Consider the following 12,436-nt stretch of genomic DNA (forward strand, 5'->3'; position numbering starts at 1 on the left):
AACTATATTAGTATCTCACAGACTATAGCCTATATTAAAACAGTAAAAGATCATGCTAAATGATTTGTGCATTACAAAAAACAAGTACATGATATTGTCCATCTAGTTTAATTGTTCACTTTGTTCATTATAAAAACACATTAAACATATTGTGGATATAAGAGGTCCTGACTGTGACACTGACACAAAACAGAATAAAAAACAAAGTTTTTTGTAACGGTGAAAGTAAACCATCTGTATTTCTCTATTTACCTCTCTTTTTTTTCATTTCACAGCACACATGAGCCAAAATATCTGAATAGGGATATATGTTAGGTGGACAAAAACTTTACTGTGGTGATATCATGTTTCTGCTAACCTCACTTGAGCAAATTTACTCTACCATGTGAACATTATAAACTTTCATTGTGTAATGATGCTTCAAACAGTTTCACAGTAACAGCTAAAGGAAGTAAAATACGAAAATGAGTGATAAATCAACAGTAAAGTGTTCCTGCCCGCACACTCCCACTATGCGTGTCATATGACTCACAGCCGCAAAACTGCTTGATCATTAGGGCTTGTCAAAAATAAAACACTATACAGAACAGAAGTGACGATTGTGTTCTAGAAACTCCTGCTCAATGTCAACAAACCGGTTTGAACATGCAGCACGTGGTCACACAAACAGAGCTCAAGTTTCTCATTTGTAGTGCTTGTTTTTGGAACAAAGATCCAAATGCAACATGCAAACACAAGCGCATCTGCTGTTAGCTGTTCTGTTATTATTGCACAAATCTCATCTGTGTCTCGCTGTGAACCTGCTGATTTTGGCTGGTGTGTGGAACATCTCAGGAACAGGATTTGCATGATTTTTCTCAGTTGTGCCGGAGCATCTGAGTGTTTTGTGCGCATGAGCCAAGCTTTGTAAAACAACTGTAATATGGCATGAGATGAATAGACTTAACCTTGAAATAATACTCTGATGTCTTGTCAATTTAATGTTTTCACTGTAATGCTTCCTTTTGATTAGTTTTATACGGAAGCCACAGAATTAAGAATAAAATATTTAATTGTGAATTTTTATCTCACAATTCAGACTTTAGGGGCCCTATTTTAACGACCTAAGTGCATGATCTAAAGCGCATGGCGCAAGTGCACTTCCGAATCCACTTTTGCTAGTTTAACGACAGGAAGAATGGTCTGCACGCCTGGCACGTGGTCTAAAAGTGTTGTCCCTATTCTCTTAATGAGTAATGGATGTGTTTTGGGCACAACATGCAATAAACCAATCAGAGTCTCATCTCCCATTCCCTTTAAAAGCCATGGTGGATTCATTATTTACATGGCGGAATTTGCAAGTGGAAAAACTGAACGCGAGGAAATGGATCTGCTCGTGCACAAGGTTAAAACACGCGAGCAGACCATCTACAGAACGAGCCAGATTCCACCAAAACATTTTTATCTTTATGCACACAATAATAATCATTTACATTGTAATTGTGACAAATATTTATTTATTTTTGTTATCTCTGGATGCAGCTCTGTATAGAGTTAGTCCAGGAAGATTTGTCTGTAAGGGTAATGTTTAAACGCACAGCTACCTGAAAAATAAAAAGTTATCCCTCTGCGTGAGGAAGATTCATTTAGATCCGCTCTGATGGATAGATCCATTTAGATCCGCTCTGACGGACAACAAAAAACTCCCTGAAATTTCCTAACTCTTCCATCTAGATAGCGAAATTCTCTGTTTTTACTGTTATATCTATTTCTTATGTGTTCCATTATTATTATATATTTGGTTCTTCTTTATGTAAAGCACTTTGAATTACCATTGTGTATGAAATGTGCTATAAAAATAAAATTGCTTTGCCTAATCCTTTTATTTTTAATATTTGGCATGTTTCTGTGCTGCTGCGCTTCCCTTTTATTCCATGGCGGAATCAAGCTTCCATAGTTTTAGCATCAATAAATGCATGAAACATGAATGAGATGTATACAGTAGAAGAAAAAGTGAAAATTGAACTCATAGTTTTAAAGGTCAGAGAAACCATATATGTCTTTAATAATGTATTTTTATAAGGATCTTTCTTAGATAAAGAAAAAAAAAAACCCATCCCATGACTATCATGATAGCACTATCCGGTAAAAACAACTGCTGTTTTCCAATAAAAAATATCTAAATCATTAAAGGGGTCCTTGATTATGATTTCACTTTTTTAACTTTAGTTAGTGTGTAATGTTGAGCATAAACAACATCTGTAAAGTTACGACGCTCAAAGTACAATGAAAAGGGAAATATTTCCTTTTAAAGAATTCTCTGTTTAAGGACTACAACAAACGGCTGGTAGGGACTACAATGAGCTTCTTCCTGGGTTGAGTGGCACAAACCCCAAAATTTACATAAACCCTGCCCCCGAGAACACACAACAAAGGGGGCGAGGCCATGTTGGGCTGCTTTAGAGAAGAGGAAGAGTTGTTGTAGTAGAGAGTTGTTACCATTTCATTTTATGTCGGACTGCTTCACAAACGAGGGTCAATTCAACGCTGGATTTGCACAAAAGATTAACATGACGACACATGCTAGTCGATGAGTTGAATCAACTCCACAGCAACTACATAAATTTATCCACTAACCATTCAGAAACATCCAGTTTCATTTTAAAAGTTGTAACTTCTTCCTAAATCTCTCTATCAATGTTCGACTCCAGTTTGAATAATGTAAGGCTGAACACCGTTACTGACAATCATCATTTTGGCTGCGTGAGATTCTCCAGCTTTGTTGATGTTGAGCAACCGAAGCAGGGGCTGTTAAAGCTTCGCCCTCTTCTGGAAAGGAATCCGGGAGCAGCAGCTCATTTGCATTTAAAGAGACATATATAGACTTATATAACATCTTGTGAAAATGGGCATAATAGGTCCCCTTTAAAATAAGATCTATTTAATTGAGAATGAAACTGCACAAAATATGAAGAATCTATCTTGAATTGTTTATTTTCTTATGTTTATACATTAATCTAACAAGATTTAGTTTATGTAGATTTTGTATTTATTTAGTTTATGTAGATTTAGGTCAAACTGAATTTATTTTACACTTGCAGTGTAAATTAATTCATAATTAGCACTAATTTATGTTGTTTTATGTCTATTTGTGTGTACTCGCCTGTAGTGGGAGACGTGCCGCTAACACTGACATCACACACCATCTTAGCAGTTTCCCAGGGGTAAACACTCGTCGTGTCTGAATTGATGGACACATCAAATGTGGGACCTATAAAACAGGACAAAAATAGCATCGCTCCAGTCTTATAAGATTGATATATTAAAGTATACTACATATTGAGCATACTGAATATTTATACATACACCTATATACACACTTATATATAATGAATCACAGGGCATGAAACTTAAATGTGATTCAGTGTTTCACACATTTGCAGAAGACACATTCTCCTGTGTTCGATCATTATATAGTTGACTCACTCGTTCGTTCTTCATTATCACTTTGTGTTTCTTATAGATCAGAATCTCGCTTTCAGCTGGTTGATTCATTAATGATACATTCATCCTCCTGTCAGAGTTACTGAAGACTAGAAACTATAAGATGAGGCCCTGCCCACATAAAGTTTTTAGCTGGGTTGAAACAGTGATGCCTGGCTTCAGCATAGTAGTCTTGGTATGCAGTAAATATCTGAATTTATATTTTACAATAATCTATTCACTGATCTAATCTTATTATTTTTAGGTTAACAAAAATTGTAACATCTGAACATAATTGGTAAAATTTGACATGATAATAATATTAACGGTTTTAACATTTGTAGGGTTAACTTGCCTTGCCTATGTATATTTTAGGGCTGTCAAACGATTAATCGCGATTAATCGCATACAAAATAAAAGTTTGAGTTTGCCTAATATTTGTGGGTGTACTGTGTGTAATTATTATGTATATATAAATAAAAACACGTTCAAGTATATATTTGAGAAATATTTACAAGAATATTTATTTATTTATATTTTTATGTAATTTATATTATATATGAATAAAAATATTTTGTATATAAATAACATATTTCTCTTAAATGTATACATTAATTTGTGTGTATTTCTATATACATATTAATTACACACAGTACACCCACATATATTAGGCAAACTCAAACTTTTATTTTGTATACGATTAATCGCGATTAATCATTTGACAGCCCTAGTATATTTCATTATGCCCTTTCAATTTGTCCTGTTTGGAGTAAAAGTATTAGTATTTATACATGTATTTTGATGTGTAACAAGAAGAAATAAAGTGTTACAAATGGACGTTTTCATGAGATTAATCTCAAATTCTCTACCTTTGTGTGCAAAAGTGATCTGAACCTTATTGGACACTGCTTTGGCCATCTCGACCCAGTCTTCCCCGGCCGGCTTCGTCCAGGCTTTCATTTCACATGAGTAGAACCCGCGATCGGTCACCTGCACCGCTTGGATACGAAATTGAAACTCCCTCTTCCCGGTCTTCACCAGCATCAGGCCGTCCCGTCGGCCTGGCTCTCCCCAGTCTTCCAGCTGAAGAACCATTTCAGGGCCCAGCGAGGCGAGTTTGCGGCTGGGAGACCCGATGGCCTCCTCGGACAGGATGAGGATGGAAAAGGCGGTTCCCGGCGGGAGGTTTTGGACATTGGCCTGGCAGCTCATCTCAAACGTGGAGCCAGTAGCCGTAGCTTCACGGAGACGACGGGCTACAACACCAAGAACGGGACCTGAGTGAGCCAAATGAGAACAACAAACAGATCTCATAAATATCGCAACTGTTTCTCCAAGGCAGGAATGAGATTAAATGGAGATTTTAATGTCTTTGTTACCATCCAAATGCATACTTATGCTACAGTACCTCATGATACGATTTGCTTCACTTTTTTTCCTTTTTGTAATAAAATTTGATATAATAATAATCATCATCATCACAAGCACTAATAATAATAATAATTATTATTATTATTTTATTTTATTATTAATTATGTGATTATTTATATTAAAATGTTAATAAAATAAATAATACATATTAATTCTTATTTAAATGTGTTATTTTTTATTATATAAATAATAATCACAATAATCACATCACATCATAATTAGTATTATTATTATTATTATTATTAATGATGTGATTATTTATATTATAATCAAATAAATAATAAATATGTAAATCATTATTTAAATATATTATTATTAAATAATAATAATAATAATAATCATCACATTTTAATAATAACAATAATAATAATAATACATTAATACAAACATAATAACAAATATAATAATTAACAAATTGATGTGATTATTATTATTTACATATTTATCATTTATATTATTATTATTAATGATAAATGTGTAAATATATATTCTTATATATTCTTATATTATATATAATAATTTATATAAATAATAATAATAATTATTATTATTTTAATAATAATTGATTATTAATTCCATATTTATTAGTATTATTATTCATATAATATAAATAATGATAAATATGTAAATAATAATAATAAAGTATTAAAATATTTATTATTATTAATAATAATAATAATAATAATAATAATAATAATAATAATAATAATAATAATAATAATATAATTATAATATTATATAACACTTTTCTCCAACCCAAAGTGCTACAAGCTTTTATTCAGAACTCTTTTGGCTCTGTGTTTATTTCTCCTAAAGCATTTAAGGAGAAACATCTGAGACAAAGCTGAAACTTGAAACTGAGAGCTGAGAACTCTGAGCTCTGAATGAATGACATCTGAACAAGATGCAGAGATTTATTCATGATGCAACACATTTGCTTTTTATGCAGCTATAGCGAAACATGTCTTCTCAGTAAAAGAAAGTTATTGTTCTTGTATTACATAAGACAATGTATCTTTGAATATGAAAAAGTGTCCCAATATAAGAGCGACATTATTAGATAATGGCAAAATTATGCCAAATGTTCTTAGAGGTCATTATAGCTGCAATTGCAGCTGTATAACTTTGAGCAGCCACAATTTTGAACATAACCATACAGCATGTCAGAATAAACTGCACCCTGTGGAGAATTGCATCAGTCCAGCAGCTCACAAAACACATCAGAATATAATACAAATGACATCATTTGTACTTCCCCATGAAACAGAGAATTCTCCATTACAGAAGACACAGAGACGTTGCTGGCTGAAGTCAACCAGTGTAAATGCCCCCGTCCATATATGTATTCTGTTCAGGTAATTATAGAAATGATGCAGGAAATCAATGAGCTGAGATGTCATATGTCAGACCAGAATAGAAGTGTGAACATTTGAGCTGCAACATTTACTGTTGTCTGAGCCAAACTAGACACCGTATATGTTTGATATTTCATATACCGAGGCAGATCTAACTAAACAAGGAAAGACTGTTTGTTGATCTTACTAAAATGGGCTGGTCTTCTCATTTTCTTTTTTGTGTGAACTGTCAACTAAGATTTTTAGATTAAATAACCATGCAAATGCATACTTACATCATGATACAATGTACTTCATTTTTGTCTTTTAATCTTTGGGGTATTTTTTAATATAGTATTTTATTAATAATAATAATAATATATGATTATTATTGATAATAATAATCATAATGATTATTAAATATAATAATAAAAACAATAATAAACCACTTAAGTGCTACAACAAGCAATATGACAATAATACAATTCTAATTGTTTTAATTTTTCAAAATTTTATTTGTAAAAAGCACTTTTTTTAAACTAAACGTTTAGAATAAACGTTCAATTTTAACACACAATAAAATAAAAAAGTTAAATAATAATAATAATAATAATGAAAATGCAAAAAAAACAAAAACAAACAAACCTAGAAGATTACATAACCATTTAAAAGCATGCACACTTACGTTTGTTAGCAAAGCTGACTTTAAGCGCTGGGGTCAGATACTCCGCTACCTTTTTCCAGTTCCCATGATGGGTCGGGATCCACGCCATTACGGCACATGCATATTCTCCAGCGTCTGCGTCAGTTGTCTGAAGGAGGCGGAGCTTAAATGTGGAAGGTTCCATTCGGATCGCTGTAATAAGCCCTGCCTGTATGCGGCTCTTGTACATCTTGCCTGGCACAAGGGTTCCGTTCTCATCTAATGACGCGATAGTCTGAGTAGATACTGGAACGTTACCGGGCAGAGCGTCTCTGTACAGCCACGACACTCCCAGCCGTCCGCTATGAAGGTTGGACACATTTGTAACTTTGCATTCCAACTCCGTTGGGTCACCGAAGAATTTTGCGTTCACAGATGAATTTAGAACAACGGTGTATTCTGGAACTGAAATACAAAGAGACAATAGTAAAAAAATAAAACTAAAGTGTTTCCTATTTCAGAATAAATAAAACACACATTAAACAATGATACATAGTAGATTTGCACATTTTTAAAGCATGCCATGCATGACAGGATGTTGTTTTAGCACATTGCTCGTCAGGGTGTTGCATTGCAGTTGCTAAAGTGTTTTAATGTTTCTATATGGTGTTAGGATGAGTGTTATGGGTGGTTGCTCAATGGTTCAAGCAAAATGTGATTCTTGCCTTAAAACATAGGACAACATGTACAAAATACTCTGGGTCTGCAGGCATGGGAGTCGAGCACTCTAACAAGGAGACTAAATATCGCAGTCTCTAGTGGTTACACATGCAACTGAACAATCACTTGAGACTTGAAGATTAAGCCCATTTTTGACTGGCAAAACATCTTAAAACGAAGTTTGAGGAGGAAAAAAACAAACAAACAAAACACGACAAAACAAACACACAAACAACAAAACTTTTGTCCCATCATTAACAGAATTTTCTGGCAATCCATGTGTTCACTATTACACAGTAGGGGGGCGCTATTACACATCTTCTGAAAGAGTAGAGAATCCCAGGCTCAAAACACAGGCAAAGAAGCAGAAACAAACTATAGAAGCATTGCTTACGCACATGTAATGTAACGTGATCATCAAACATTAGACATCATATAAAATCAAAACTGCCTAACATTACCAAATGAAATGTTGAACCCATGAAGAGGAAACGACTGTGAAGCTTTGGGGGTGTTGATGGATTCGATCTACTTCCATCTATGTTTTGATATTAATTCTGAATCTCACTCGGACAAAGTCTTTGACAAAAACGCGATTCTCAGCTTTTTGTTCAACATGTTTTTATGAAATGTACCCACATTGAAGTATTCAAAATTGCAAAATTGAACAGAAAAGAAGATATTTTGAAGAATGTGGGTAACCAAACAGTTTCTGGTCCTTATTGACTTTCAGAGTGTTTTTTTCCCCCCATACTATGGAAAAACACCATGTTTCCCCCATTTTCAGCTATGTTTCACCCATTTCCACTTGAAACGGGTCTCACAACAGAAGGGGTCTCCGTCCGCTTGTGCTCGAAAAAGAGAAGATTAACAGGAGCTTGGGGCAAAAATGTCCCCCAAAATTAAGACATCTGTGTAAAAAAATGTCCTTGTTTGAGTTCTTGTTTTTAATCTTTATAACAGGATATAGAGCGCTGTTTTCCCGAATATCAGCATGATTGCAAATGTGATAGCCTATTGATTTTACACAACAGTTCAATGAACAAGAAGTTAATGTTATGCAATGCAAGAAAGACTGTGCGCACTTGCCCAGATGTCAATTGAACATGACGTTATGAGATCGCTGGATAAGGATAAACTTGCCAGAGCTTTTGCAACACGCTGTTATCGAAAAGCCAAGTCCTAAACATCAAAATCGGCGTAAGTGTAAAACATTTCGTACTCATATTGTATTTAATCTAATCCCTGTTCTCTAATTTTCTCTAACGGATTGTTTTGGCCTCAGAATTGCATATAGGGACCATGTACCCATATTCTTCAAAATATTTTATTTCATGTTCAAGTCACTTGAGGGTGAGTAAATGATAACAAAATTTTCATTTTTGGGTGAACTATTACTTTAATGTAAATTAAAAAACCCAAAGTGATTCAATGTTTGTTTAAGAAAAGCAGGATTATTGATTAAATGTTGATGATAACTGATTCTTCAGTAGCGAAATGAAACTGTAAATGACTTTGACATGTGAGACAGGTGGTCCTCACACACCTCCAAACATCCACTCACGTGCACAATCACACACTCATTAAAGCAGCACACTGACCCTGTTTCTAGGCTCTCAGTACACCAGTGTCAAGTGTTTGTGGGCAGCGTGCCCGGTTAGTGAAGGACTCCCTGCATCGCTTCCTATACAGCTGGGACCTTCATGCTCGGGTGAGCAGTACTAGAGACACACAAAGACATACAGTGGGCCAAAGACAGTGCTATTCTCCCACACGTACAACCTCGACATAATCACACTACGTAAATAGCTCAGAAAAACGCATGAGAGAAGGACAGGAACAGAGACAAATGAAGACTCTCATTCGCATATACAACTGACTGAGCCCCACATGTGGTGGTGGGTTTTGCGTTAAGCTTTTGGACGTCACGCCGATTGAATCACTGGGACCATCTGTGCGGTATGGCTCTTATCCGCATCACTTCCTGTTTGTTAAGCCCCTCCCACTTATAGAATAATAATATTCTTCACATGCACTAAGGGATTATTTACTTTGGGAAACATCATATTGGCTCTGGTAGACTACTGCACAAAAACAGTGCTAAAATGGGTTTTAATAGGAGATCTGAATAGGAGAAACAGCTGAGATATTAAAGTCAGTAATAGTTCACAATAGCCTGTTTAACCTGCTTGTGGAAGTAAAAACCAGCGTTTCCCATCTAAAACTAGTCATGGACATTTTAGATGGTTCAACCCAGTACTGTCATTGTTAACTAATATTAAAACTATTAAAACTATTAAAAATTAATTTCGGTAATTAAACTAAACTAAACTAAACTAAACTATTAAAATAAAATAAAATAAAAATGAGAAGAAACCATTTAAAATTAATTTTTTAGAAATAGATGAAGTGGAAGTTGAAGTTAAAAAAAAAATACTAAAACTAAAACTGAAATAAAATAAAGATAAATATATATAAAAAAATGTAAAAGATAAATAAAAATAAAATAAAAAAAACACAGGCATATAACAAAATTGAAGATTAAATTAAAAACTGATAATGTAAAAACAAAAGCCAATTCAATTTTTTTCTTAACTAATAAAGTTAGTTACTTTTTTAGTTTTGTGGAAGACTTTTATTATTCTGAGCACATTTTGGTTATGAACTTTTAGGGATCAAGTGAGGAGAAGCAGGCAGTGAAAGAGACGGTTAGCAAGCAAGAGGGAGTTCTAGTTAAAGAAAGATAAATAAAGACAGGATGAGAGCAGGTCTACAATGTGTTTCTTTACCCGGACAAACAGAGCAGACAAGATGAATGTCTGAGAGAAGCTCTATAGCCGGTCGCTATGGACGGGAACCAAGTGTCCTGGGAACGAAATGAGGCTCTCAAAGTGACTGTCAATCACCTTCATTAAGAGTCTCTCCACTCCAGACATTCAATCTGCATTATCAGACTTTATCTCACGCTAGCTCTCTCTCTCACTGCGTTCTCTTGCCTTTCAGCATGCTTTTGTCTCCGTCTTCCTCTCTCTATTCCGTTCTCTCATACTTTCTTCCGGCTTGCTGCACACCTGTCCAAAGAATGAGCTGCACTGCTTGTTGGAGCACCATGTTAGTCCTTGTCTGTTTGGTGTAATTGTTAGCTAAACACAGAGACTGATGCTGACGTGTGAAAGTAGAGTTTAGATTACAGGTCACCTGATCCGGGTCTTTTGACATCAGCACTAAACTGTAGATTAGTAACCAATGGAAAACAACACTAAGATATTGAATGACACCTGATAATCTATCATTTATTGGGAATAGAATAGAATAGAATAGAATAGAATAGAATAGAATAGAGAATTAGATATATAGCTAACTGACTAAAGAAAATTAGAATAATTTTATAAGAAAACAAATTAATCAGAATACATTAAATAAATGTTTTAAAAAGAGAATCATTAAATTAATAAATTCAAATATTTTAAAAAGTAATAATAATAATAATAATAATAATAATAATAATAATAATTTTATGAACCAGAATAAAATAAAACTGATTAAAGAAAGACTAATATTACAATTTTAATAATTTAATATAAAATATAAAATAAAACAATCTGAAATATTTTATATAAAAAAATAACACAATAGAATAATTATTCAAATGGAATATTACTATTTTAATAATTTAATATAAAATAAAAAATATTTTAAAAAATTATATTAAAAAAAACACAATAGAATAATTATTCAACTGGAATAATTAAAATATAAATTGCATAATCAAATTTAGACGTCAGAATAAAATACAGAATCATTTAATAAAACAAAAATATCCCAAATGTAATAATAATAATAATTTTATGAATTGGAATAAAGAAACACTAATATTACAATTTTATTAATTTAACTTATTGTTTATTAATTTAATTATTTTTTAATAAAAAAAGAATTTAATAATTAAATTGAATAATCAATATATCTTTTATAATATTTTAATTATCTTTATAATTATATAATCAATATAATTTTAGAAATCAGAATAAAATACAGAATGAAAAAATAACAAAATAAATGAAAAGATTCAATAATAATAATAAATGGTTTTATTAATCAGAATAGAAATAACAATAGAACAATATATATATATTGTTTTTTTTTCAGTTAAAATAATTCAAAACCAAGCAACTCATTATTATGTACAAACAGGCCACACACACACTTAACACATATAGAACTAGCATGGATCTTGCTGGGCTCTCCGGGTCTTAAAATCATTAACACTAATGAGTTTAAGTAGCACAAGTCATCCATCAGTGTATGACAACATAAAAAAATGGCTTCTGCAATCTTGACAGAGAATTCAGCTGTTTCCACAACAATTCACCCCGAGTCCTTTGGTAAGATCTCTGAGCATATGGCATGGGTTCAGGCAGTACAGTATGTCAGCGTGATGTTAGTGCACTTGACTGCTTTGATCGAGCACCGTGCAGACGCCGTCCACAAACACTCTGTTCTTCAAAACTGGATTATAATGCTGCATACTACAAAGTGTGCTACACCACTTATTGCACTTATCACAAACCACGATATGACGGCACGACCTTCAACACGACTTCACTATCAAGACACCACAGGCGCTGACTTTGATCTCACAATGCAAAAATAGGCCACACATAATCATGCTACACTCACACACAGCGGCGTGTTTCTCCAAGGAGACAAAATAAAGATATGTGGATCACCGTGTATTAAAGAGCTCAATGATACGACTAAGACAAAACACAACAAGACAAATATACAAGAGCGCTAAATGATCCATTTGGCACACATCTCAAAACAATGTTGGCAGGAGTGAAAC

The 12,436-nt window shown here is 33.4% G+C and overlaps 1 protein-coding gene across 1 annotated transcript in view; it reads right to left on the minus strand.

Moving 5' to 3' along the window:
• The window catches only part of ptgfrnb (prostaglandin F2 receptor inhibitor b), a 49,058-nt gene that overhangs the window by 18,983 nt on the left and 17,639 nt on the right, over nucleotides 1-12,436 (minus strand). The window contains exons 5-7 of the mRNA XM_067404790.1: nucleotides 6,913-7,335; nucleotides 4,332-4,739; nucleotides 3,143-3,250 (exon numbers count right to left, since the gene is read on the minus strand). Of these exons, the coding sequence (XP_067260891.1) occupies nucleotides 3,143-3,250; nucleotides 4,332-4,739; nucleotides 6,913-7,335 (939 nt within the window). The remainder of the gene's footprint in view (nucleotides 1-3,142; nucleotides 3,251-4,331; nucleotides 4,740-6,912; nucleotides 7,336-12,436) is intronic.

The sequence above is a fragment of the Chanodichthys erythropterus genome, chromosome 12, assembly GCF_024489055.1.
Source record: "Chanodichthys erythropterus isolate Z2021 chromosome 12, ASM2448905v1, whole genome shotgun sequence".
NCBI classification, from domain to species: domain Eukaryota; kingdom Metazoa; phylum Chordata; class Actinopteri; order Cypriniformes; family Xenocyprididae; genus Chanodichthys; species Chanodichthys erythropterus.